The 26493-nt window shown below is 55.2% G+C and overlaps 2 protein-coding genes across 6 annotated transcripts in view; one reads left to right on the forward strand and one right to left on the reverse strand.

Moving 5' to 3' along the window:
- Positions 1 to 656: 656 nt before the first annotated feature.
- LOC125631836 (uncharacterized) lies at positions 657 to 3235 on the reverse strand. The gene is made up of 2 exons (XM_048839154.2): positions 2296 to 3235; positions 657 to 1269 (listed from the first exon to the last, which is right to left on the reverse strand). Exons 1-2 carry the CDS (start codon positions 2819 to 2821, stop codon positions 899 to 901), a joined length of 897 nt encoding a protein of 298 aa, XP_048695111.2. The 5' UTR covers positions 2822 to 3235; the 3' UTR covers positions 657 to 898.
- A 182-nt stretch (positions 3236 to 3417) lies between these two features.
- P4HA3 (prolyl 4-hydroxylase subunit alpha 3) overlaps positions 3418 to 26493 on the forward strand; it is a 33549-nt gene continuing 10473 nt past the window's right edge. For 2 of the 5 annotated variants that reach the window (XR_012667262.1, XM_048839102.2), the window contains exons 1-9: positions 3418 to 3907; positions 10543 to 10685; positions 11339 to 11562; positions 15708 to 15861; positions 17743 to 17790; positions 19508 to 19671; positions 20333 to 20509; positions 22019 to 22083; positions 25766 to 26000. Coding sequence is in view for 4 of the 5 variants with exons in the window: in XM_048839102.2 (XP_048695059.2) it covers positions 3729 to 3907; positions 10543 to 10685; positions 11339 to 11562; positions 15708 to 15861; positions 17743 to 17790; positions 19508 to 19671; positions 20333 to 20509; positions 22019 to 22083; positions 25766 to 26000 (1389 nt within the window). In the remaining variant the exon portion in view is untranslated. Of the gene's footprint in view, positions 3908 to 10542; positions 10686 to 11338; positions 11563 to 15707; positions 15862 to 17738; positions 17791 to 19507; positions 19672 to 20332; positions 20510 to 22018; positions 22084 to 25765; positions 26001 to 26493 lie in introns of all 5 variants that reach the window. The other 3 variants (XM_048839111.2, XM_048839139.2, XM_075125924.1) reach the window with 3 other exon arrangements.

A 26493-nucleotide genomic window follows, 5' to 3' on the forward strand; every position in this document is an offset into this window, starting at 1 on the left:
TTTTGCGTTTGGTTTCCGTCTGTGTTCCTCGGTGTGCAAGCGCCTGGAGCGTCAGGAGAGACAAGTTTTAAATAAATCGATAAAAGACAGAAGAGAGAGTACCAGACGCCACAGGAGATGGGCTTTGTAGAATGATGGCTGTGTCTCACCTAGGGCTGGTCAGTTCGCAAACCAAACACGGGAGGACCCAGCCAGGGATGTGCTAGCAAAGGGCATGTGTGGGGAGTGAAGGCATGGATGCAGATGAGCTTGTTGTTATTATTAATGCTAGTTTGCAGTAGCAGCCGCTGTGTGCCAGGTCCTTTCCAGACACTTGAGAAGGATGGTCCCTGCTCGCAGTCCGAGGGTTCCCATGCAGGGAGGGCATGTGAGTGCATGTGAATGAAGTGGAGACTTTTATGGGGGTGGGAGGTTGAGGCAAATCGCCTGGCCACTGGTTAAGTGCAGCCAGATACCAGGGCAATTAGAAGAGCACAGGAGGGGACGCTGCGCATCAGAGAAGCTTTGAAAACCAGTTTCATGACTGCCCAGGCTACCGTGTGACCGTTCTATTTGTTTCTCCTTGATGAAAACCCACCCCCCTTGGTTCACTCTACTTCTCTGTAAGCCAACCGCCCTCCCCACTTCGATCACCGCTTGCAGAGGCAATAAAGTCATTGTTGTTTCAAAATCATGCCTTCTTTATTAATTCATCACACAAATAGGGGGAGAACTGCCCAGGTAGCCCGGGAGGGGTGGGGGAGGAGGGAAGCACCTGGTGGGGTGGGGGAGGAGGGAAGGACAAGGCCACACTGCACTTCAAAATGTATTTGAATGCTAGCCTTCTGTTGCTTGGGCAATCCTCTGGGGTGGAGTGGCTGGGTGCCCGGAGGGGGACCCCCCGCCACGCTCTTGGGTGTCAGGGTGAGGAGGCTATGGAACTTGGGGAGGAGGGCGGGTGGTTACACAGGGGCTGCAGCGGCGGTCTGTGCTCCTGCTGCCTTTCCTGCAGCTCCACCAGACGCCGAAGTATGTCAGTTTGCTCCCGCATTAGCCTCAGCATTGCATCCTGCCTCCTATAAACGCGCTCCCGCCACCTCTTCTGGCATTCGTTTTCTGCTTTCAGGGACTCTGCCATTGTCTGCCTCCACGCATTCTGCTGAGCTCTTGCAGCACGGGAGGCCTGCATGAGCTCAGAGAACATTTCATCGCGGGTGCGGTTTTTTTGCCTTTTTATCCGTGCTAGCCCCTGGGACGGAGATGATAGGGGGAGCGTTGAAACATTTGCAGCTGCGGGAGGGGAAAAAAGGGAGAGTGGTAGTTAAAAAGACACATTTTAGAGAACAATGGCTAGACTCTTTCATGGTGATCCAAGCTGTTAAGCACATATGCTATGTAATGTTTCGGTACACGGTCGCATTTTGCCTCTTATATTGAGGGCCTGCCGGTTTGGTGTGAGAGATCACACACGCAGGGCGGGGCAACAGAATTCGGCTTGCAGGCAGCCATGGTAAGCCACAGTCTTTCGGCTTCTTCAACCTTCATCACGTGGGAATGGTTTCAAACAGCAGTGCCCTCCTTTCCCATGCCAAGCACCCGTTGGGTTGGCCATTTAAAAGGAGGGGCTGCGGTTTTCGGGTTAACATGCAGCACAAACCCAATGAACACCCCCCACACGCACGCCCCCCAGTTCTCTGGGAAGATCGCTTCACCCTTCCCTCCACCATGTGACCAGTATCAGGGAAGATCCCTGCGAGCCAAACACAAACAGCTCAGCATGAACCCCGCCCCCCCCCTCGCCTCCCGCCACCGCGTGGCTAACAGCGGGGATGATTTCTTTTCAGTCACAGGCAAACAGCCCAGCAGGAACGGGCACCTCTGAATGTCCCCTGAATAAAATTCCCCTATTTCAACCAGGTGACCATGAATGATATCACTCTCCTCGTCCCCCAAATCCTCTTTCCTGGTGCAGGGTTAAATCGATCTAATGCTGCTAAATTCAACCTCAACTCATAGGGTATCCAGGGCCTAGTCTTCTAAAAGAAGAGCCTGCCAGTGAGGTACAACACCTGGCAGAGTGCTGGGCAGCTGATCTTGGTTTGCAGGCAAGCGTGGTAAGCACACAGGAAAGGGTAAGCGGTGGCAGGGCAGGCCCGGGGACATTTTTTTGGTGTGGAAACTCTCGGCACATAAACAGGCTTTTCCGGGGAGCCCCCTTTGCACGGCTGGACTGCCCCCCCCAATTGTTCACCTCCAATTAAACATTAACCACAATTGCATTGAACCCCTGTAGTGTTACTACAAATATGCACTCACCAGAGGTGCCTTCCCCACCATCACAGTCCTGCAACAGTGGGTCCTGGGAGGGGGCTGGCACCCGAGTTAGGAAAAGGTCCTGGTTGTCGGAGAGAATGGATCCTCTGCTTGCCTGCTGTACATTCTCCTCCTCCTCCTCCTCCTCCTCCTCCTCCTCCTCCTCTTCCTCATCAACAGTGTCCTCCTCGCTGTTGCCCGTGGCCACCCGGGAGCTATCCACGACGAATACTGGCACACCGGTGAAGTCCCTGTCTAGAATTGCATGCAGCTGCTCATAGAAGCGGCATGTCTGTGGCTCAGCCCCAGGGCAACTATTTGCCATCCTTGTCTTCAGGTATGCTCGCACGAGGGCCTTGATTTTCACACGGCACTGCTGTGAGTCCCTGGTGTAGCCTTTCCCCCCCATGCGCTGTGCGATTTGGGCATAGCGCTCTGCCTGCCCAGGCTCTTCTCCCCACAGGGCAATCAGATCCAGTGTCTCCTGAACGCTAAAGGCTGGAGCACGTCTGCGGCCCTGGGCAGCCATGGTCAGGGGCGGTGGTGAGCTCCCCAGGCTGATCAAACAGGAAATGGAATGCAAAAGGGCCCTGTGTACCTGGCTGAAGTGCAGTGGAGTTGAAAGTGCTGTCCAGAGCGGTCACATTGGAGCACTCTGGGATAACTCCAGGAGGCCAAACCCCTGGAATTACACTGTGCTGTGTCTACACTACCCCTAATTGGACCCGGGAAGGTCGACTCTGGCGCTACTCCTCTCCTCCAGGTGGGGGACAGGCGTGGGTTTTAAGAGCCCTTTAAGTCGGCAGAAAGGGCTGGGTAGTGTAGACGCACACATTATAAATTCGACCTAATGCGTCTAAGGAGGACCGTAGCCCTGCCCGTAGGTCTGTGCCGCCAGGCAGTCGCTAGCAGGGATCACTGGGATCCCGGCCCGCTGGCTGGCTGAGCTCCTGGCCTGGAGCACACATCACCAGGCTGGTCATTCCTCTCTCCAGGGACAAGTGACGCCGCCCGTGTCTCTCTCACCGGCTGACTCGCTGCGGCGGGGGACGCTGCAGGAAGCCCCCAGGGGGCGGGGTGATCAATCCCCCTCCCCCGGGAGAGCTGCCTCCTGCCCACGAGCGAGACTCACCGGGCCAAACCCCTGCGCGCCCGAAAGGCGCCGCTGGTGCGATCCTGCCTGGGCGCCCCCTTGGTCGGTGCCGGCTGCCGGCCCCCGCCGCAGCTTTCCTCTCCCCTTCGCGTCCGGAGCTTCCCCGCCCCCGGTGCCTCTCCCTGCCACTGGCCACGGCGGAGCGCCCGCAGCCGGGCCCCGCTCCTGCCGGCCGGGGGCGCACACACCGCTGTCCGGGCGCTGGAAGGGGAAGATCCCGGAGCCGGGGCCCCGCGCAGGGCAGCTGGGGGGCGGCCGGAGCCTCCCCCGCGGCGCCGCAGCGATGCGCCTGGCGGCGGTGGCTGCGCTGGGTCTGTGGCTGGGCTGGCTGCGCCGGGCGCCGGGCGAGACCTTCAGCTCCATGCTGAGCGTCCGGCAGGCGCTGGCCACCGAGCGGCGGCTGCTGCGGCACCTGGGGGCCTACCTGGAGGCGGAGACCCACCGGCTGAAGGACCTGCAGAGGTAAGTGGGCCAGCCCGGCGCGCAGCACCCGGAGAGGGGCCCGAACTGACCCTGGACCCTTTGGCTTTCCCGGCGCCCTGCCCTCCCAGGCTGACTCTGATCCAGACACCCTCCCCATCCGGCGCGGTCCGCAGCCCGATCCACCCCCGGACCTTGCACCCCGCAGCCTGGCTCTGCCTCGGGACCAGCTCCCAGCAGAATCCGGATCAGCCTGGCCATTCAGACACGGGAGGGGCAGGCAGCTGGGTCAGAGAGCCCCCCGGTCTGCAGCCAGGACCCGGAGCTGTGAACTTTCCCAGTGCTCAGCTGCCCCAGTGGGGTCCCCTCCGGCCCCTGGCGAAAGCACTTGGCTGGGCACAATCCCTCTCCTTGCAGAAGGGACCCACCCTGCCTGCCCGCCCCATCCCTATCGCTCCGGTGCTGCTCCATTCGCTTCCATGGCAGGACGGCGGATCCAGCGGAGCCGCAGACCCTGGGTATTTCAGAAGGTGGCGCACTCCGCACCGGGAGGGGTCCAGGCCGGGAGCAGGACCCCATGGTGCTAGGGGCTGTACAAACAGAATGGAAGAGGGTCCCTGCCTCAAACAGCGTAATGGGCTGGGATTATCAAAAGCCCAACTCCCACTGAACGCAGGCACCTAACTCCCTCAGGCTTGTTGGTGATCCTGGCCTTTAGGCCACGCTGGTTAGCAAGGAACCTGAGAGCATTTTGCATTTGGTTTGCGTCTGTGTTCCTCGGTGTGCAAGCGCCTGGAGCGTCAGGAGAGACAAGTTTTAAATAAATCGATAAAAGACAGAAGAGAGAGTACCAGACGCCACAGGAGATGGGCTTTGTAGAATGATGGCTGTGTCTCACCTAGGGCTGGTCAGTTCGCAAACCAAACACGGGAGGACCCAGCCAGGGATGTGCTAGCAAAGGGCATGTGTGGGGAGCGAAGGCATGGATGCAGATGAGCTTGTTGTTATTATTAATGCTAGTTTGCAGTAGCAGCCGCTGTGTGCCAGGTCCTTTCCAGACACTTGAGAAGGATGGTCCCTGCTCGCAGTCCGAGGGTTCCCATGCAGGGAGGGCATGTGAGTGTGTGAATGAAATGTGCATGCCCAGGACTGTGTGTGTGTAACAGTCCATGTGTACAAGTGAGCAAGCATGTGCAACCAGGATCATGTGTGTATGGCAGCACATGTGTGTGAGTGAGTGTGTGTGGCCAGGACTGTGTGTGTGTAACAGTACATGTGAGCAAGTGAGTGAGTGTGTGTGGCCAGGACTCTGTGTGTGCAACAGTACATGTGTGCAAGTGAGTGAGTGTGTGTGGCCAGAACCATGGATGTGTAACAATACATGTGAGCAAGTGTGTGCCCAGGACCGTGTGTGTGTAACAATACATGTGTGCGAGTGAGTGTGTTTTCACAGAGTTGAAGGCCGGAAGGGACCATTAGATCCTCTCACCTCCTGTCTGTCACAGGCTGTTCAATTTCACACCGATCCGCTCCTGGTACACCCAGGACTTTAATCAGACTAAAGCATTTCAGCCCCCAGGAGACTAAACTGAGTGCCACAGGGAGTGACCGAGGTGCTACCGATGTCCCAGACCCCTGCGGTAGCAGGGAATGGATTACGTGAACTATGCCTAAACGATCCCAGCAGGTGAACCACCCGGCATTCTGCAGGGGAAGGTGAAAACCCCCCTGTTATTGAAGGGATTCAGGTTGTATTATTAATCGAGGGAGACCTGTCCGTCTACACTGCAGCTGGAGATGTGCCAGGGTAGACAAACACGCCCTCGCGCTGCTTGAGCCCTGAAATACTCCTGCGGGAATTCTGCGCCAAAAAATTAAAAATGATGCCTCAATATTTTAAAATTCTGCAAGTTTTATTTGTCAATAAAGAAATGTGGCTCGAGCGTGGCAGAGGGGAGCACAGGCCACTGGCGGCATTGAGGTGGACGATCACCCTGAAGCCCCCACCCCCTGCAGTACCGGGACTCGGCAGTGAAGCTGCACCTGACCCTGACGCAGTGCAAGGCCTGGGCCTGCCCCAGAAACACCCCGGGGCCCTGCCCCTCTGTGCCAGGTGCACCAGGTGTGGCTGGGCAGGCTCAACCCAGCAGGATCCAAGTGTGGAGAGGCTTAATGCAGGGGGATCCGGGTGTGGGGTGAGGGGTTTCTGTGTGGGGCAATCTGGGCGTGGGTGGCTCAGTGGGAGATCTGGGTGCACGGGGGCTCGTTGGGGGCTTCCGGGTGTAGGGGCAATGGGACTCTGCAGGGGATCCAGGTGATGGTGGTTGGGCTCAGAGGGGGGGTCTGAGTGTGGGGAGATGGGGCTTGGCAGGGGGGTCTGGGTATGTGGGGCTCAGTGGGGAGGTGTGGGTGCTGGGGTAGTGGGGCTTGATGGGGGTGGGGGTCCAGGTGCAGCTTGTTCGGGCTCAGAGGGATGGGAGTCTGGTGTGGGGGGCTTGTCAGAGAGGTCCAGGTGTAGGGGGGGTAGGGCTTGTCAGAATGAGGAGCCCCAGCTGCTGCTGGGGGATGCCCCATGCTGGGCTCCCCCTGTGATTCCCCAATCCCCTTTTCTTCTCCATCCCCCTCCCCTCACTCCCACATTCCCCTCCCCCTGCCCTATTCCACCACCCCTTGCCCCTTCCCCCACCCCCTCCCCCGCTTCCCTCACTTCCCCCACATCCCTTACCCAGCCCCACCGTGGGCACGCTCTGTTGCACAGAAAACAGGAAGGCTCCCTGCACACAGAAGGGAGCAACAACCTGCACTTGCAGAAATCGGGGGGGGGGGGGGCAGTGACACGTAACCCCGTGTGCCCCCGTATGCCTCACCTCTGTTTGGGGGCAGTCCCCCCCACCAAAAACCGTGCATATGGTCGCGCCCCCGCGCAGCTCCCCTGGCGTTTTCTGCAGGGAAATGCAGAAATTCTGCAGGGGGCATTTTGTGCGGGTGCGCGGAATCCCCCCAGGAGTAACTGAAACCGAGAGACAGGTGTCAGCCCCAGAATACAGACCCAGGGGGTCAGGTGGGCTTGTGCTCGGGCGGCAAGCCCAAGCCCCCGTGCGGCAACAGCCACACTCGTCCAGCCGCGTTCTAATCCAGCGAGCACGTGTCTGTCAGCGTCCACCCCGGCTCCCCCCAGCTGCCGTGTGGACACGCCTTGTGCGTTGGGGGCCTGCGAGGTGCCTCACCGGTGCTGGAATTTTTCTTTGTGTCGGCTGTTAACTGGAATAAAGGGGAAGCCCTTGTTTTACCTTACACAGGGCTTAGGACTCATGATCGCCGGTCTGACAGTGCTTAAGTGTGTTTGTCCATGTTTGTATGTACAGTACATGCGTGCATATGAGTGTGCCAGTGAGTACGTGGATGAATGGGTACCTGCTTCTGTGTTTGTGCAAGTGAATGGGGATGTATATACCTTAGCATCGGTGTGTGTGCAGCATGCATATGTAGGGGTGTGCATGTGACTGACCCTGTGTGTGTGTGTGTACGTGGACTACCAGGCTCACTGGACAAACTTGCTGTCAGAGCTGCCGTGTTTGTTGCTCAGTCTTACCATGCATCTGCACTGACCGAGCTGGGCCGGACAGGAGTCAGCAGCAGGGCACTTACATTGCTCATTGCTACTGTGTGTAACAATGGGGGTGAGAGGCTATACATGCAAAGGTCCAAGCCTATTCCTGGTGCAAGCAGGGCCATGCCACTGCAAATCAGGGGTGAAGCTGTGCTGAAGGACCTGCTTGGGTGGCCCCTGGTCTTGTTTACACTGGTGTAAATGTAGAATGACTCCAATGAAGTCACTAGAGTTACGCCGAGGTAAAACTGATGTAAGCAAGAGGAGAATCAGGACTAAAAACTTCCCAAGTCATCCGTAGTGCAGAAGAAATCTTTGCCCAGGAAACCCAGAGTCTGAGCATTGTGCAATAATCCTTTCCTTTCTTTGCTAACTAAGAAGGAGTCCCCCATCCCACATCAGCTCCATCAGCCTGAGGCTGCGTGGTGGAAAGCCTCCCATCCCAACAATGGAGCATTCAGCTGTTCTGCGGTTTCCTGCATGGAGCAGTTAAATGTCTGGAAACAAAAGCATGTATCGGGAATGATGTATTTCTTTACCAATGAACCTTGTGGCCTTATTTGTAACAGACACGGAGTGGGTCATATGCATGTCTGCGGAACCTGGCCCCCAAATACACCAGCTTTTCCACCAATAACAAACATGACTAAATCCCTCAGAATTGTTGCTCTAACGTGTGAAATAACAAAGTGGGACTTGGTCAGATTGGCAGCAGGGTCAGATCTGCAGCCCCAGGCAGGGGGATAACATGGGTATCTAGCGTTATCCTAATTCACGCTTACAGAAATGAGGTGGGAGGGATATTAAACCTCATGCTTCTGTGCATAAACCAATGAGGCAAATTGTCCCACAGCTCCTCCTGGTGTGGGGTTTTTACCCCTTCCTCAAGAATCTGATGTTGGCCACTGTCAGAGACAGAATATTCCTGTGCTCCTGGAGATTTTCCCAGCTCCCTAATTGCCAACCCCAATCATTCAAAACTCATGAATCAGCCTCTCCTCCTCCCCTGCAAAATAATCATGAGACTCAAAACAATACATTTTGCGTCATTTCATTTGAGCCTTTATCGGCCATGTTTTCAAGCTTTGCTCTGATATCATGAGAGCTAGAAAGTTACATTAAAATAAAAGGCATCTCTCATGATCCCATGACACCGGGAGCTGGGGCTTTGAGACAAACCCCACACAGTGTGAGATGGGGGATCAAATCATGAGAGTTGGCAAGTTGAATGGGTTCTGTGAGTCATAGATTCCAAGGCCAGAATGGACCATTGCGATCATCTAGTCCAGGGGTGGCAAACTTTTTGGCCAGAGGGCCACATCTGGGTGGGGAAATTGCATGCAGAGCCATAAAGGTAGGGCTGGGGCAGGGGGTTGGGGTGCAGAAGGGAGTGCGGGGTGCAGTGTGCAGGAAGGGGCTCAGGACAAGGGATTGGGGCAGGTGAGGGGTGCGGGGTGTACGAGGGGGCTCAGGGAAGGGGATTGGGGTGCAGGAGGGGGCTCAGGGCAGGGGGTTGGGGTGAAAGAGAGGTGTGGGGTGCTGCAGGGTTTGGGGTACAGGAGGGGTGCGAGGTGCAGCAGGGGGCTCAGGGGGTTGGGGTGCAGCAGGGGGTTCAGGGCAGGGGGTTGTGGTGTGGGGTGCAGGAGAGGTTCAGGGTGCGGGCTCCGGTGGCAGCAGCGTGCACTGGGGCCAGGTTAGGCTCCCTGCGGCCCCTGAAGGAGCCGGGGCAGAGGGCTCCACGGGCTGCCCTCACCTGTGGGTCACTCCCCCACAGCTCCCATTGGCTGGGAACGGGAAACCTTGGTATGCTATGGTATTGCTGTGTCAAGGTTGGGTGCAGCCTCACCGCTGAGTCCATGTCCCGGGGGGGGAGCTGCACAGTGATTTCCCACCACTGTAGAACCAGTGGCCTGTGCTCCCCAATGCCAGGCTGGAGCCTCCACATTTATCGGACAAATAAAATTTGCAGAATTTTAAAATATTGTGCACAGAATTTCTAATTTTCTGGCGTAGAATTCCCTCAGGAGTATCCTTTGCATTTGACTGGAGATGGGCACAATCTATGGATCTAGATTTCAATCACAAAGGGAGTTTGGCTCTGGGGCTTTGGTTCATCCCAGTATAATGAAAGGGGCCATTTGTAATATACCCAGTTCCAGGTTCAAATTTTGTACCAGCCCAAAGCTGAATGGTGTGCAGACCTGGGGAGTTCCTTCTGGCCCCTCTGACTGGCCAGGTGACACACTCCAGTCATCATTGCTCATGGAGGAGTCAGGCTGCAGGTTCAACATGTGACTCCTGACACAGAGGCATTTACTGCAGGGAGTCAATCTCAGGATCGGGTTTGAGCTCAGGAGTCTAATAATGAGGGCAGTGGAAAATACCTTTTTATGAGGATGGGTCACATGACTAACATCTGGAATGACTCAAGCTCTAGGTGCCATTTTATGGCTTTTCCCCCTGCTCTGCTGAGCACAACAGAAAATCTAAAGTTAGATCCAAGCTGAAGTCAAAGCAGGGATCTGGGGCTCGGGTATCTGTGAGCTGGACAATGGGGCTGGCCATTGCAACTGCTGATATGCCCATGGAAAAGACAAAGTACCAGGCACCACAAGCTCACTTGAGCAGCAGGAAGTGACCCCTCCCATCCCTTGCATTTCTGAGTGGGTTTGATCTGAACTCAAGCAGAGGGGAGCCGGGGGAATGAAAGTCGTTAGAGATGTTAGCTTATCCCCATCCTGCTCGTTCCCGCTACACACGGTGTCCTCCAGGGCTTAGTAAGAGCAAGCTCTGTTCTTGTTATCAAAAGAGAGATACCCAGATCCACCAGAGCACCGCCCTTCCTGCAGCTGAGGGGGCAGGACCTGCCCATCTGACCCCTGCTTTGTCCTGTCTAGTTTCAACTGATGGCGCTTCCCGCGAGCCACCATCCCTCAGTCTTTCCAGATCTCACTGCTGAGGAGTTTCCCCAGCTCCGTGCTCCCCGGCCCGTCGCCCAGCCTGCTGCAATGGGCCGTGCTGGCTGGTTCCAGTGTCTCTGAGGGATTGCCCTGCTCATGCCTTCCAGGTTTTACAACAAGGTGCAGGATTTGCACCAAGGAGCCGGGGGCTCTGCGGCAAACCCGTTACTCGCCTACACGCTGATCAAGAGGCTGCAGTCTGATTGGCTGAATGTGGTGCACAGCCTGGAGGCCAGCGAGAACACCCAAGGTACCGGAGAGGGGCCTGTGCCGAACCCACAGCTGCCACGTACCCACAGCGCTTGACCTGCTTCGAGTCAGCAGATGAGCGCAATGGGTGGGATTCACAGAGGTATTCAAGTGCCTAATTCCCATGGATCCCAATGGAAGTTAGGCACCTACATGCCTTTGTGAATCTCTCACCATGTGTCCAGAGGAGCTGGGGCTTGGGGCTAGAGGTTCAGCTGGTGTCACCGGGCCTGGATCCATCTCCCCCATGTAGAGATAATGAGGGGGATGCTCAAGGGAGGGATTGAAAGTGGGAGGGAATGAGGGAGGAGGGGAAATTGGGAGCGGGAGGAAGGTGATGGCCAGGAAGGAGAACAAGGCGAGGAGAGGAAATGGGAAGGGAATAACAGGAGACAATGTGGGGGGTCAGTTATGGGGGACAGAGAGGAGTAAGAGCAAGGGGCACAAGCTCGGGCAGGCTGCGTACCCATGGATGGGCAAACAAGGGGAAGTTCCCATTTGTTCGGCACTGAAATGCTTTCGGATGGCGTTTCAGGGGAAGCCCCTTCTCCATGAATCCCTCCTCGGCTCCAGCCAACGGAAGCACTTAGCTGGGCACTGGCGAGCCGTTCGCCGCCGCCCAGCTGACGCTCCCCCCCGGCACTGACATTACAGCGCTCAAGAATGGCTACACGCAGGTGGAGAAGGACCTGCCCGAGTTCGAGGACTTAGAGGGAGCAGCGCGGGCGTTGATGAGGCTGCAGGATGTCTATGCTCTGAGTGTGAAGGGGCTGGTGAAAGGTGTGTTCCAGAGAGCCAGCGGCACCCACCTCCCTGACATCTACAGTCCCGGGCAGCTCTTCCCGCTCTCCGCTGATGACTGCTTCCTCGTCGGCAAGGTGAGGGGGAGCCGTGGGGCCAGCACTCCCGGGGCATGGGCAAGAGGGTTACCAGGCTGTCACTCAACCTGTGCGTAAAAGCATCTCCTATGGAACCGTCTGCGGGGACAAACTCTAGCCACTAGAGGGGGACAAAGAGCCAGGCTGCTTTAACGTGGGTTGCACGTATCTCATGAAGGCTGGTGGGGGCACTGACTGCAGTGGCTTGAAGTCCCTGTGGGTTAGTAAGAGCACCCAGGTCCATCAATGCCCTGCCCCTCCTCAGCTGATGGGACAGGACCTGCCCACCTGATCCCTACTCAGGGCAGCCACGGAAGACACCAGTGAAATGACGGGTAGCTAGTCCACATGCAGGGGCTCCAGCCCTTGGCCGGGCTGGAAGTTGGAGCCAGGCCGTTGTAAGAGCTGCCCGGGGGCTGGGGTGCCCAAGAGCAGCTTTTGGCCCATGTCCCCACCCTCTGGGGCATGCTGCCCAGGGCAGGTGGAGAGTCCGGGGCTCCCTGCATGGTTCTTGCTACTGCCTGGCTCTGGCTTTTGGCCTGGCCAGGGGCAGGACCTCAGGGGGAATAGGAGCAGTAGGGGGCGGGGCCTCGTGGTGAAGGGGGCTAAGGCCCACCTCAGGCCTCCTCCCCCACTAGGAAAAGGCTGATGCCTCCAGCAGGCACAGAGCAGCACTGTCGGGAATCCAGACAAACGATGGAAGTCCCCCTGGAGCACACCCCACTGAGCATCAGGGGCTGGTACCAGGAGATGCAGCATTAGCAGGAGTCAGCCTAATATAAGCCACACAGAGCAGGTGTTGGGACCAGAATGTGAATGCTGTGACCAGAAGGGAGTTACGTCCCTCGTCAGTATGCCAGGCCGGATACGGTGCTCTGACGCCGCTGTGTTCATGTCACGCTGTCACAAATTCAGAGCTCGCTTTGCTACGAAAGGCTCCACATGTGATTTAAATAAAGGGCCTGCCATACACAGCGTACGCCGCCTTCCCTGGGGCCTGTTGGCCCGGAGCAAGTATCGCCCTTTGAACCAAATACAGCAGCACCGGTACCCCAGGGAGCCCCAGTCCCAGCGGTGAGAGCTAAGCTAGGTTCCCATCTGAGCTCCCCCAGACAGAGCTGGGGGCCCTGAACTCAGACGCTCAAGCTGGAAGCGAGTGCTGAATGCCTCTGTCAGAAAGAGCTGGGACTCTCTCTGTTCTAGCCCAGAATTTCTTTACCCCGAGGGAGCACCAGCCGCAGCATCAGGAGACCTGGGTTCTCGTTTCAGCCCTGCCATGTGAACTCGGGTGAGGCACTTCACCCCACTGTGCCTCCGTCTGTCCAGCTATGAAATGGGAACAATCAGACTTGCCTTGCCAGGGTGACAGTCCCTGGATGTTGTAAAGTGCACAAATATGAGACGGGTAGCCGTGTTAGTCTGTAGCCACAAAAACAACGAGGAGTCAGGTGGCACCTTCAAGACTAACAGATTTATTTGGGCCTAAGCTTTCGTGGGTAAAAAAAAACCTTCTTCAGATGTATGTGACCGTGATCGTTCAGGGGAAATTATGAAGTTACAGTGATAAGAAATTACACTGGATATTTCTTTCCTCAAATATTGCAAGCGAGACCCTTTCTGACTCATCTCTTAGACATTCCTGGCAGACAGTGACAGCAAGCTCTGCGATCCTGTTTCATGCAGTCACACCAGGGAAGGAGACGCCTGGTCCCGATCTCTGACTGTGATTAATTACAACATTCTGGGAGTTCAGTTATAGCCCGGAGAACAGGTTTTCTCACTGCCTGGGGCTATAGGAAAGGAAGAGCTGGGACAGCAGAGACCATAACTCAGATTTCCTGATTTCTTTTTCCCCTCACCTTTTAGGAGAACTCCACATTCCCTTCAGTAGATCTAGGGCACACAGGCGATCGTTCAGCTGTTACAAAGTGCTAATCAATTAATTAAGCCCCACAACCTGAAAACAGGTATACTGTGGATGTGCTGAGACCACTGCCTGTCATGATGGCCAATACTGTCTCACTGTTTCTGTGTATTCCCCAGGCTGTCTGTATTTACCTGTTGTCTCTTCTTGACTTATACTTAGGTTGTGAGCTCTTTGGAGCAGTGATTGACTTTTTTGGCCTGTGTTTGTAAAGCATCTGGAACAATGGGCTATGACTGGGGCTCCTACATGCTATGAAAATACAAAATAATCATAATTAATAACAACGCCCTTGGGAATTAGGTTAAGTATCACTTGTCCCCATTTACAAAGGATGCAACTGAGTCATAGAGAAATTAAGTGACTAGCCCAAGGACACACCGCAAGTCATTGGCAGAACTAAAAGAACCTTGAGGACCTGAGCCCAGGCCCTCGCTCTAACCACTAGACTATACATGAACTATCAGCATAGATAACACAAATAAAGTGCTGGACAAATACATTTACGCTGGTGAAGAGCAATCATTGTAATGTCACTGCAAAACTATCACTTGTTTGGATAATGAATCTCAAACACTGTTGCCAGTTCTTGCATATTTATGAGCCCCAGCTCCAGCAGTCCTGTGGTGTCAAGTGAAAAATTTCAGCTTTCGTTGAACAAAGTAAGTTTCTAGCCCTCACGTTTGCCAAGGAGAGGTTGGAAACATGACCCCCTAACAGGTCAAAACCCAGAAGGCCCATAAAAAAGGATCCCAAGTGTATTGTGGTTCAAATCTTATTATTTTTAAGATTATCTCATGATTTTTTGCAGCCAGACTCACCATTTTGTGGGGCTGGCCAGGCCAGATACTGTCCAAACCCCCCAGTTGCCAGTTCTGAAAATGTTCTGTGTTGTTTTGAACACAGCAAATGGTTCAAATCTCAACTACGCCCCACCCCCCCCAAATACTTTAAAAAATGCAGTTGGCGAGACAGCAAAGGAGCAGGGGGAAAATAACGGGAGGAAGACTAAGGGCTGGTCTGCGCTGACATTGGCATAGCTACCTCCCATAAGGGGTGTGGATTTTTCGGGAGACGGAGCAGTGCCACTAGCCCCCAGTGTAGACAGCGCTAGGGTGACGGAAGAATTCTTCCGTCAGCCCAGCGACTGCCTCCCAGGGAGGTGGATTACCTGCGCCAGCCGGAGAACCCCTCCTGTCAGCGCAGGTAGTGTCTACTCTGAAGCACTCCAGCTGTTCCACTGTAGCATTTTAAGTAGCTGAATTTACAGCAATCCATGCTTAGCCTCTGATAGTCCTTAACCTGGATGGAAAGGTCACTACGGGCAATTATCGCTAACTGGATTAGCCCCAGCAGCAACGTAACATGAGCTATGCCCTAATGGGAAAGGGGGCCCACACTCCCAGGCAAGGACATTATTTGGGGTCCCACCCTGCATGTCTGACTGAGCCACTAGCCCCCTTGTAAGCAGTGGTGCTAAGATGCTCAGGGACAGGCAAAACTATCACTGGGGAGAGAAAGCTGGTCATGGGGATAAGGCACTAAACAGGTACTCAGAATATGTGGGTTCAGGTCTCAGCTGGGCCACAGGTTTCCTGTGTAATACTGGGCAAGTCACTTAACCTCCCGGTTCCCCTATGTATAAAAGGAATGTATAAAATATGGAAAAATCCTAATTCTTATCCAGCACTCTTCCTCTGTAGATCTCAAAGTGTTTTGCAAAGGAGAGCAGAATCATCAACCCCTTTTTATGCCTGGAGAAACCGAGGCACAGAGCAATGACATGACTTGCACACCAGGCCCGCGGCAGAGCGGCAAATAAAAGTCAGCTCTCCTGAGTCCCAGCCCAATGCTCTATTCACTAGGCCACGCTGCCTCGCAGGAAGTAACAATATGTCCTGTGTCTGTCTTGCCTATGTAGATTGCAAGCTCTACAGGGCAAGGGCTGCCTCTTACTATGGGTCTGTACAGCACATTGCACAACGGGGCCCTGATCGCAACTGGAGAACAAATAACAATAAGATAACTAGCATGGAGTCAGATCAGGGGTGCATTTGACCCACTGATTTCTGTGTGAGCTTTGCTGAGCTGCCGCACTGAGACCAAGCTATGTTATAACCCAGCCCATGGACGCGTTTCCTTCCCCTCCTCCCTGCCCCACCACTCCATGCCCCGCTCCAGCCCTCAGGGTGGACGCGGCATCTCGTCTGATACCTTGCAGGTGGCGTACGACATGGAGGATTACTACCACTCCATTGCGTGGCTGGAGGAAGCCGTCAGCCTCTTCCGCGTCTCCTACGGGGAGTGGAACACAGAGGACGAGGGCAGCCTCGAGGACGCGCTGGACCATCTGGCTTTTTCCTATTTCAAGGCGAGTCCGTGGGGCCAGCCTTCACCTGCCTGGCAGGGCTGCGTTCCAGATCTCACTGAGCTAGAAACACGGGCAGCTGGCAGCAAAAGCCTGTCGTGCTGTTTCTGTTGGGTAACGTGAGGGGCTCTCCATTGGGTGCGTATGGAAACAAGACCTGAACCAACACCCCAGATCCAAACACCTGGGTCCAGCTCCTGGACTCTGACTAGGGAGCACACAGACTGGGAGTATGTGTGTTGGGGGGGGGGAGGGGTTCAGTCATATCGTTAAACCACCTCTGTGGTCTCCTAATCCTGGGCCACCTGTGCACAAGTCAGTGATCACCAGGACCCGCTGGCCACGTCTCCTTTTTCCTGGCCACACCTTCTATTCCAGCACATGGGAGGAGGTCCTGGCTGTATGCCCAGGAGATCCCCCTATGCTGGGCTGACCCCACCCCACCCCGCTGGGCTGACTACCCCAGGATCAGGACATTTTGCACCAGCAGCCAAGCGTACAGCAGCCGCAGCCCAGGAGAGGGTCTGGCCTTCAGGGATTTGGGTCACTAGGATTCCAAACCCGGATCTGGCTCTGAATTTTGTAGCTGGCTCCTATCTTTATAGCAGGGTGAAATGAAAGCCGGATCTGCCCTCCCCAGACTGTGCGGGGTTTGGGGGCCACAGCGGAGCTGAACGCTGCAGCACAGACCCATCTCTGGTGGCTTTGCTTATTTGTGCGTCAGTCCCAGGTTCACCTCCCCACCCACACCGGCCCCCTCATCCCACTCAGTAACAAGCTACCCTGCAGGCAGCCAGAGCTTGTGCCCTTTGTCTGCCAGCCAACTCCCCTCCCCCCATTTCCTCGAATAACAAAACTCTTGTTTCATCTCATTCATTTCCCTGCCTGCTCTGGGACTGCGGCTGGTTTGCTCAGGCGCCTCCTGCTGGCTGAGCAGTGTGTTACCGTGCGTGGAAGGAAGCCCCTTCTGCTGGCATCCTATCTGCCCCTGCAGCCAGCCTGGACGCTGTCTCTGAGCCTCTAAGCCACTCACTCCCCAAATCCCTCCCCAGCCCTGCTCCAGTGACTGCAATTGACTGAATGTCCGGCAGCAAGCTGCTGGCACTGCGGGAATCTCACCCTGGCCGGCCAGAATGACTCAGCCTCAAATACTCTGTCCGGGGCAGGCTCCCTCCCTCGTCCCACTTCCAGCTACCGCGAGCAGCAGCTTGGCTGTCTGGCTGTCGCTACGCTGCTCTGCTTGATTCAGGCCCGGATAAGCTGGTGTGATGCAGGGCTTGGGCCCCCAGTGATGGCAGACGGTGGTGATGATGCAAGGTGTCAGCATGGCCTGCTCTCTGGATGGACCCGCAGCCAAGCCACACTGCTCCAGAAGTGGGTGGTGCTGGCTGGAGAGGGGGTATGGCCAGAATGCCCCTGTGCCAGCCTCCACCGGGCAGCTTCTAATGGCACCCAATCGCTGATCAAAGCTGGTGGGATCCTTAGGGGAAGCGTCTTCCCCACCCTGCCCAGGGCACCGGGTGCATGTGCACGCAGGGCCCGATCCAAAGCCCGATGAAGCCAACAGACCCGCCCGCCCCCACATTGATTTCAGTGGTGCTTTGGTTCAGACTCGTCGCCGTTAAGACTCTGAACCAGCCTGAGCCGTGATGCTCGGATCAGAATCAGAACTCGGAGCGCGCTCGTACGCATCCCCTGGCACTGACGACACCAGTGATTCCTACAGCTGATCTGGCTTTGTTTGTGCCTGAGGTTTGTGCCCGTTTTTCTGGTGCATGGTTGGAGCCGAATAGGAGCAGGGGGCAGGGGATCCTGGCTTGAGCAAATGCAGACGGGACGCCCATTGCACCAGGGACACCCATGTTTCCTCTCTCTCTCTCCTAGGCAGGAAATGTTTCTCATGCCTTAAGCCTCTCCAGAGAGTTTCTTCACTACGGTATGTGATTGTCAGCGGGAAATCAGTGACTTTTCCCTCCGCTCTCGGTGAAAAACTGCTTTTCATTGAAACCAGGGGTTCTCCAGCGGTGGCCCATGGAGCCCCTTCCCCATGCTGTGCAGTATATAACGGGCTGGCAAGGAAGCACAGGGGGGAGGGCTGGAAAGGGCGGGTCCAGGAGAGCAGCTCTTTCCTACACGGCAGGCTGTAAAACTCCAAAATTGCTGAGCTAAATGAGCACCAGGTTTATAGACCAGCTGCACTGAGCTCATGCTCACCGCAACTGAGGTGTGAGGAGGCAATTCACCCCTGCCCCAAGTCTGGGGTACCCAGGGCCAAACTGGCTTCAGATGCAAGTTAGAGCAGCCCCAGGGTTGCTTTAACCTAGGCAGCCTGCACCGTTCTGTCACACCAGCCTGGCTGCAGTGTATGGTCCAGGTTCTGGCCCAGTCCCCAGGCAATCCACCGCTGCCTGATGAAGGCAGCATTCATTCTCTTTGCGCCACTGGAGTGGCACTTAACTCACTTAACAACCTTAACTCAGGCTGCAGATCAGGCCCAAGGATTTATTGGTCTCTCTTGCGTATCTAGCTGCTAGACGCTTTTCTAAGTGCCTGAAAATTGTTACCAGCGTTGGTAAACTTTGTAACCAACCGGCCAGTGTGTGTGTGCACCACTGACCTCTACTAGCTAGAATTACAACTGCTCCATGGTATCCTATAGAGTCAGGTGATAGAGGCCCCACTTTAGCTCAAGTGGCCCAGGGTAGGGCTTTTAGAGCAGAAGGATCTGAGTTCTGTCCTCACTCTCCCCATGAAATTCAGTTTGGCCATGGGACACAGCATGGCATTGTTGACAACCAGGAAATCTCTTAGTGACTGTGGATTATAGATTTTAATTAAGGACAGAAGGGACTGTTGTGATCATCGAATCCAGGGGTTCTCAAACTGCGGGTTGCAAGGTTATTATGTTGGGGGTCGTGAGCTGTCAGCCCCACACCTGGTGGGGCTCTGGCTGTCAGCCCCATTCATGGTGGAGAGCCGGAGCCCTTCCCACCCAGCTCCACCCCCAGCCCTGCTCCGCCTCCAGCATTTAAGCTAGTGTTTAATATAAAAAATGTGTTTTTAATTTATAAGGAGGGTTGCACTTGGAGGCTTGCTGTGTGAAAGGGTCGCCAACATAAAATGTTTGCGAACACTTATCTAATCTGATCTCCTGCATAGCACAGGCCAGAGGACATCACCCAGTCATTCCTGGGTCAAGCCCATAACCTGTGTCTGAACTAGCCTGTGCCTTTAAGAAAGACAGCCAGTCGTGACTTTAAGGCCGCAAGTGATGGAGGATCCACCACGATCCTTGGTAAATTGTTCCAGTGGAATGAGTTACAATCTCCTCTGGTGTTATTTGGTGAGAGAGACAAAGTTTTGAGCTTTCGAGCTTGTCTCTCTCTCATCAACAGAAGCCGGTCCATTGAAAGATACGACCTCACCCGCCTTGTCTCTCTAATATCCTGGGACTGACACGGCTACAACGACGCTGAGTGATTTTACTTGTATTTCAGCAAATAGGGACAGAGCAGACGAAGGAATAGCTGTTAAAACGCTATGAAAGCCGACAGATGAACTCCGTCAGTGGTGCCCGTGTCCATGGAGCATCGAAGCACTACCAAAGCCAGCTGCCGAGGGCCAGGGTAACGTGCCTATGCTGTTCCCCACAGATCCCAGCAACAAAAGAATCGCTAGGAACGTCCTTAAGTATGAAAGGTTCTTGGTGGAAAGTCCAGAGCGCGCCACGGCCGAGGTGGGCCTGCAGAGGCCGAATGTGACTCACCTGCAGACTAGAGACCTCTATGAAGAGCTGTGCCAGACTCTGGGGTCACAGGTATGGAGCCTTGAGCCTTCCTGTGGGGCTAGGGGGTGACGGTGAACGAGACCCACTCACGTCCTCTTGCCCAGGACGGCCCCGGTGTGTGCCTCACACCTGCCCAGACAGTCCTGGCTGAGGGTGTTGTGACACATCTGCTAGTGTAACCCGCGGGTCGGTGTTTGTTGTGTGCCCGCCTCTGTGCCTCTCTCCCAAGGGTTTGGGGCTGGTCCAGCCCCCAGCGCTGGAGCCTGGCTCTAGACTCAGGCCTTTGAGTGCTGCAGGTCCCCTGCTCCGTCTCTGTAGTTAGCCCGGCTGCGGCTGGTGGCCGTCAGGCGAGAACCGGAGGGAGGCCCAGCAGGCCCCCAGTAGCCATCACATAATAGCCGCTTTGGGTCACTGTCAGCCTAGGCCAGGTTTGAGCCGATATCCCTGAGCTGACTGGCTCTGTGACCCATTCTCAGCCCCTGGGATTCTAGCTCCTGCCTCGTCCGCGCTGCAGGTTAAGCCTTTGCAGACCTTGTCAATTCTAAGCACGATCCTGCTGGGAAAGAGGGAGCATGTGGCTCCAGGGCACCTGAAGCTGCCCCTCTCCCCAGCACTAGATGAGGTTCAGTCCCCTGTAAGCTGGAGTCTCCAGCCGTCTCCTCACACATTCCCTGGGCTGGTTCCCTTTCAGCCAACCCAGTATCAGATCCCAGCCCTCCATTGCTCATACGAGACGAACGACAGCCCCTACCTGATCCTCCAACCGGTGAAAAGAGAGCTGCTCCGGCTGCAGCCGTACGTAGCCCTGTACCACGACTTCGTTAGCGACCTGGAGGCGGAGCAGATCAAGGGGCTTGCAGCTCCCTGGGTGAGTTCATCAAACAAGGCTCCTTGCAGACCTAATGCACACACATGTCCTCATACAGCTCTATGGGGAAGAGAAACACCTTTCCATGGCAAGGGGGGAGGGGATGTCATCTGAATGCAGTCAAATGGGAGTGTCTGGACGGCTAGAGGTGGGTCTGAACCCCATCCACACATCCAAAGAAACCCACGAGATAGTTCGGCACTCAGTCAGGCCTTCATGACTCCAGCCCCCAGCTACACCTATACCTGCACCCGGTAATGGGATTTTAGCCTTCAGTGGTAGGGGCTTGTTCCTTCCATGCCGAAGGACGTGGGTCCGAGCCGCACTGCAGCCGAGAGCCGGGTGAAGCGTTTTTCAGGACTGGGTGTGTTTCTAGAAGATCTGCTTTAGTTTAGCCAGGTATTGCGACAGGGAAGTTCTCTGGCCTGTGCTGTGCAGAGTTATTGTAGCCGTGTTGGCCCCAGAATATGAGAGAGACACTGGGGGTCAGGTCATATCTTTTATAGGCCCAAGTTCTGTGGGTGGAAGAGACAAGCTTTTCAGCTCCACAGAGCTCAGTGGCGGCCTTAGAATCTGTGAATCTAGCTAAGTTCCTCAACACAGAAGCCATCTTAGAAACATGAACAACTGTCTGGCTTAATATTCTGGTGGGCATGTTCACGGCCTGGCTGCCTGCACCGATTGCCAGCTCACCACTTGGAACAGGGAGGAAATTCACTAGGGATCGTACAGCAGCGTGAGATTGTCGGGCGGCTCGTTCTTTAGGAGGGCAGGGCGCTAGTGGTGGATTGTCTCCCAGCCAGAGGAACGCGAGGAAGACGCTGCTATCCCGAGGTAACAAAAAGAGAGGGACGGAACCATCCGCTCCTCAGCCCCGCATTTAAACGGTTTGTTCTGAAGTAAACCTCATGCCTTTAGCTGCCTCTCTGGGCTCCCGGAGGAAGACCTGGTGCCTTGGTACTGGAGCAAAGCAGCCCACGGGGAAATTAATAACTGAATCCAGGACTGACAAGTCGTCAGTGCTGTAGGCCTGGGACTGTATGAGAGCCACCCAAGCTCAGCCTCTTGCTGGGCCCAGCTCTCCTCTCTCTCCCACTGTCTGGTATGTGCTGAGTGGCTCATCGCGGCACTCGCGGGGCCTGCCCCATTACAGGGAGGACTGTGCGGGTTGCAGCTCAGCTGGTGGCCAGCCTTCCATCCCCTCCTCCCACGGCCACGGCTACACCTGAGCCTCAGTGGGGAGAGAACTTGCCGGGCCGGCGACGCCAGCCAGCGGCGCAGCAGCAGGCGGCTCGGTGCCTGGCTCTCACTGGCTGGCTAATAGCACCCCAGCTTGGATCCCCACTTTGTGGGCCCCATCCCGGCGCAAAGCCTGAATGCACAGATCCATAGCTCCTGCCTCAATCCACCTGGGAGTGTAGGTGCCTGTCGGCCTCCCCATGCGACTGCAGGTCCCATATTTGTTACGTCCCCGACTATCTCGTGTGCTCTTGTCTCCCTGTTGCTCAGCTGCAGAGATCAGTGGTTGCCTCAGAAGAGAAGCAGCAGAAAGCCGAGTACCGGATAAGTAAGAGGTAATTAACCCCTCGCCCCCCCTCCCCCACAACATTTGGGCGCCAGGGTTCTCACAGCTGGAATTTCATGCCCTGTCTGCCCCGTCTTATTGTTAATCATATTACAGCAGTACCTAGAGGGCCCCCGACTAGAGCAGCGTCCCATTGTGCTAGGTGCTGTACAAACACACCGCGTACGTCTACACTGCAATGGGGGGATTGCAGCACGTGTGGATCTGGCTGAGCTAGCTCCGGTCCCAATAGCAATGAAGCTGCAGCAGCACGAGCTTGCTGCCCGATTATGTACCCAGGCTCCCTGGAGAGCTTGTACTGGGGTGGCTAGTCTGTGCTGCCTTGGCTTCACTGCTATTGGTACCCAAGTGACAACTCCAGTTGTGGGAGAGAGATAGCTCAGTGGTTTGAGCATTGGCCTGCTAAACCCAGGGTTGTGAGTTCAATCCTTGAGGGGGCCAGACTTAGACCATCTGGGGCAGAGTGGGATGGCCAAGGACTCCCTAACAGGAAACAATGAACAATACTGAGGCCTCTGCAATCACCTCTCACTAGGAGCTGGGAACTTCTGTTTCCCAGGGTGCGTCTCCACCGGGGGGGGGGGGGGGCAATTCCCAGCTTGAGGGGAGGGCCTGCGCTTGCGTCAATCGAGCTAGCGCAATAAAAATAGAGTCTGGCTGTGCAAGCAGCGGGACGGACCGGCTGCCTCAAGTAGGAGCCCATCTGAGACCCTGGGTCCATATCCCGGACGGCCGCTTCTATTTTTAGCACACTAGCTCAATCAGAGCTAGCGCAGGTAAGGTCGCTCCAGCGGGAAACTGCACCTCTGGCTCCAGTGTCCACGGTCCCGTGATGACGCAAAGCGAGGTGAGCAAACAGCTGTGAGATGGGAGTGATACTGACCAATTTCCGATGGGAGGGACATTAGACCATTCTCACCTTAGGCTGGGTTTCAACCAGTATCATCGGAGTGCGGGGCTGCGGATCCCATTCCTGGTCTCTGAGTTCCCCTGCAGTGACAGGCTTTTCAGTGCCGCGGGAAGAGAATGTATGGCTGGAACTCAGACGGTCGCTTGCTGGGGAAACTTCGCTGAGACAGAGAGGACAGTTATCCTGGCTCCCTGCAGAGGAGGAAAGAGTTAAATCCAGAATCCAGGCACGGGATAGTGATCCCAGTAAAATATTTCCAGGCTCAGCCTCCCAGCCTCATCCCCAGACGCCCCGTTGAATGGAATTCCATTCCCAGGCCCAGAGCCAGATGGGGAGGGTAACTTTTAACCCCTGCAGCTCCAGGGGGCTGCTAAAGAAGGCAGCAGGGGCATTGGCAGAGGTCACCCCATTGCCAGTGAGAAGGTGTTTGTCATGACAGGACCCAGAAAAAGGAGGGGGGATTAAACCATGGGGAGAAGGAAATGATAACTAGATAAATTAATTTAAAAGACGAAGACCTAGATCCCCTAACCAGACGAACTCATCTCCAATGTGCACAGCATCTGATAGAGAAACCCAGTCTACGCACAGCACTTCCCCGCTGAGCAGCTGAAAGCCCTTTATATTCAGTCATTAATTCTAGCTACTGCCTCTGTAATGAGGTACCTGTTAGTATAATGACTGCTGTCGTACAGGTGGGGTAAACTGAGGCACAGAGACTTTGTCCAAGGCAACACAGTAAGTCAGTGGCAGAGGGAAGACCGAATCCAGCCGTACTAATGCCTAAGCCCCTGCTCGAACCAGCAGACCACAGTAGTCACTATCGAGGTACAATATAAAAAGCAAGACCGGCATTGTCTCCAGGTTTAATGTTCTGGGTGTGAACCTGGATTCTCCACAGATCTTGTAATGACACTGAAAATCCCTCTGGCTGAAAAACAATGGAACAAATGAGGCGCTTCAGACGTACGTCTGGGTGGGATTCAGTTATTTGTTAGCCAGCAGATGATTTGTTCCTTATGGGGCTCTGCGGGCTACATTCTGCCCCGATGACTCTCCCGCGCTGCGGAATGTGACTCCACCATGTGGACAGCAGTTCATGGCCATTGGCAAGAGGCGGCCGTTGAGATGAAAGAGATGATTTTCTTTCCTGCCCTCTCAGGATTGTTGGGCCCGTCCCCCCGCCTTTCTGCACATTCCCGGAAACCCCAAAGTGGATGCAGCAGCAGCTTAAGGCAGGATCCTCCGTGTTTATGTAGCTCAGCCCGAGGCTTGGTCCGCACACAGAATTTGCAATTTAGCTAGACTGGTGCCAGCCCCAGTGTGGCCACTCTTCTGCCAGCTGGTGCCATTCTGGGTTCTCACTGACAACGTTGGCACTGAGTCCTTGGCACCGACAGGGTGGGTGGTGGGGAGCAGGGTGGCTTTTGCACCTTTGCAATATTCTCTCTTTGGACTGGCAGGGTCGCTCTGGCTCACGGATGTCTGAGCCCCTTCCCCCTTGAGTCAGCCAACCTGGGCCGGCCGCGGTCGTGCCCTGGGTCTTTATCGCAGTATAGATATACCCGAACCTCTCTGAGCCTCAGTTGTCCTTCCGTAAAATGGGGATACAATACCTCTTCCCTGTCCCCACCTTCTGTCTGTCTTCTCTATTGTAAGCTCTTTGGGGCAGGGACTATGGCCCAGATCCTCAAAGGTATTTGGGCACCCATTGAAATCAAAGGGAATTAGGTGCCTAAGTGGCTTTGAGGATCTGGACCTGTCTGACTATGTGTGTGTGTACAGCACCTAGCGCAATGAGCCACTGACTGTGCTTGAGGCCTCTAGGTACAAATGTCATAGAAGAAGAAGAAGAGTAAAATAGGTGCCATTCATGGAATTTAGTGTTGGGTTTAGATTTCGTACCCCCAATCCCACCCCGTTCTGTTTGGCTCCAGCGTGCTGGTTCTAGTCTATTTCTAGCTGAAGTGGAGAACAGAATCTGGCAGATGATTAGATTCTGGAACACTCTGAAAGGCTGGCCCACAGCAGCGCCAATGTCAGCAAACAGATCTGGTAGAAGAATACGGTTTCCATGCACTGATCCAAAACACACTGCCTCCAGGACGATTACAAAGGCAAAGGCCTTTGACATAAATAGTCCGGGTACATCAAGAAGCTTCCAGGGCTGCGCCCAGTGAAACCAGCTCCAGGAAAGTAAAGATCCCTTCACTGGACACATTTTACCTGCCAACCTTCAGACAGCAGCTGCCATGCCCCCGTCTCTGTTTGGAATGGCCTCTGCTCTGAGTGAGGCATTCAGCCACTGGCAGCATGTTAGAGGCAGGAGAAAAGCTGATTTTGTTTCAGAAACAGGAGACCTGGGGCGGGGTCCTGGCTCTGCCACAGACTCACTGGGTGAGTTTGGGGGGAGGGGTAACTCAGTGGTTTGAGCATTGGCCTGCTAAACCCAGGGTTGTGAGTTCAATCCTTGAGGGGGCCATTTAGGGATCTGGGGCAAAAACTGGGGATTGGTCCTGCTTTGAGCAGGGGGTTGGACTAGATGATCTCCTGAGGTCCCTTCCAACCCTGATATTCTATGATTCTATGAAGTGGATTTTCCCTTTTAAAAAATCTGGCCCTTTGTCTCTCTGTGCCTCAGTTTCCCCTATCCGTCCAATAAGGACAATAACCCTGAGCCTACTGCACATGGGGCCAGATTCGTCCCTGGGGAGCTCTTCCCTGGTGGAACTCGATTGACTCTGGCTCGTTGGGCATTTAGAACAGATTCCACCTGGGGATCCTTCTGCCAGCTGTTCTGGGCGACCCCTCTGAGCTTGTCTGCTGTGCATTCTAGCGCCTGGCTGAAGGACACGGTCGACCCTGTGATCGTGTCGCTCGATCAGAGGATTGCAGCCCTGACTGGCTTGAACATTCGGCCACCGTATGCGGAGTACCTACAGGTGGTGAATTATGGCATAGGTGGACACTATGAGCCTCATTTTGACCATGCCACAGTGAGTAACAAAGCCCGTGAGACTGGATCACAATGGGTCATCTTCACACAGGGCCTGAGCCAATGATCACTGAAGTCTACGGGAGGCCTCCCATTGGCGTCTGTTGGCACCGTGCCATGCAGCAGTGTCCTGTGTTTCATTACCGCCCCAGGGCTGTGGTGCTGATCAGTCTATTTCCTGGGGTGTGTCAGGGCTGATTCCCCACTCCGGCACTTCATGGGGGTCCGCAAGGATTCTAAACATTAACACTGGCCACTGCAGTCTGGTATTAAACTCCCACGGTTACAGCTTCTCTCTGACCTTGGATGGGTAGATGCTGCCACCACCCAAGTTCAAAAACCCCTTTAAGAGTCCAGGAAGGCGCACTTGGGAATTCCTCCCTGTGGGGCACCCTCAAGCCCTTTCAGCCCCCCTCCGGGGAAGAGCTGAGGAAGCTGTTGCCACCAGGTAATTAAACAACATATGCACAAACCTCTTAGGACACAAAAATTCA

This window comes from Caretta caretta, chromosome 1 (genome assembly GCF_965140235.1).
Source record: "Caretta caretta isolate rCarCar2 chromosome 1, rCarCar1.hap1, whole genome shotgun sequence".
Lineage (NCBI taxonomy): Eukaryota > Metazoa > Chordata > Testudines > Cheloniidae > Caretta > Caretta caretta.

What these genes read in the sequence shown, in the direction of transcription:
- LOC125631836 (XM_048839154.2), bottom strand. Translation starts at nt 2,821, where the DNA reads ATGGCTGCCCAGGGCCGCAGACGTGCTCCAGCCTTTAGCGTTCAGGAG. An exon ending in TGGTGGGGAAGGCACCTCTG is followed by an intron (nt 1,270 to 2,295) that starts GTGAGTGCATAT and finishes CCCCTCCCGCAG; the next exon opens with CTGCAAATGTTTCAACGCTC.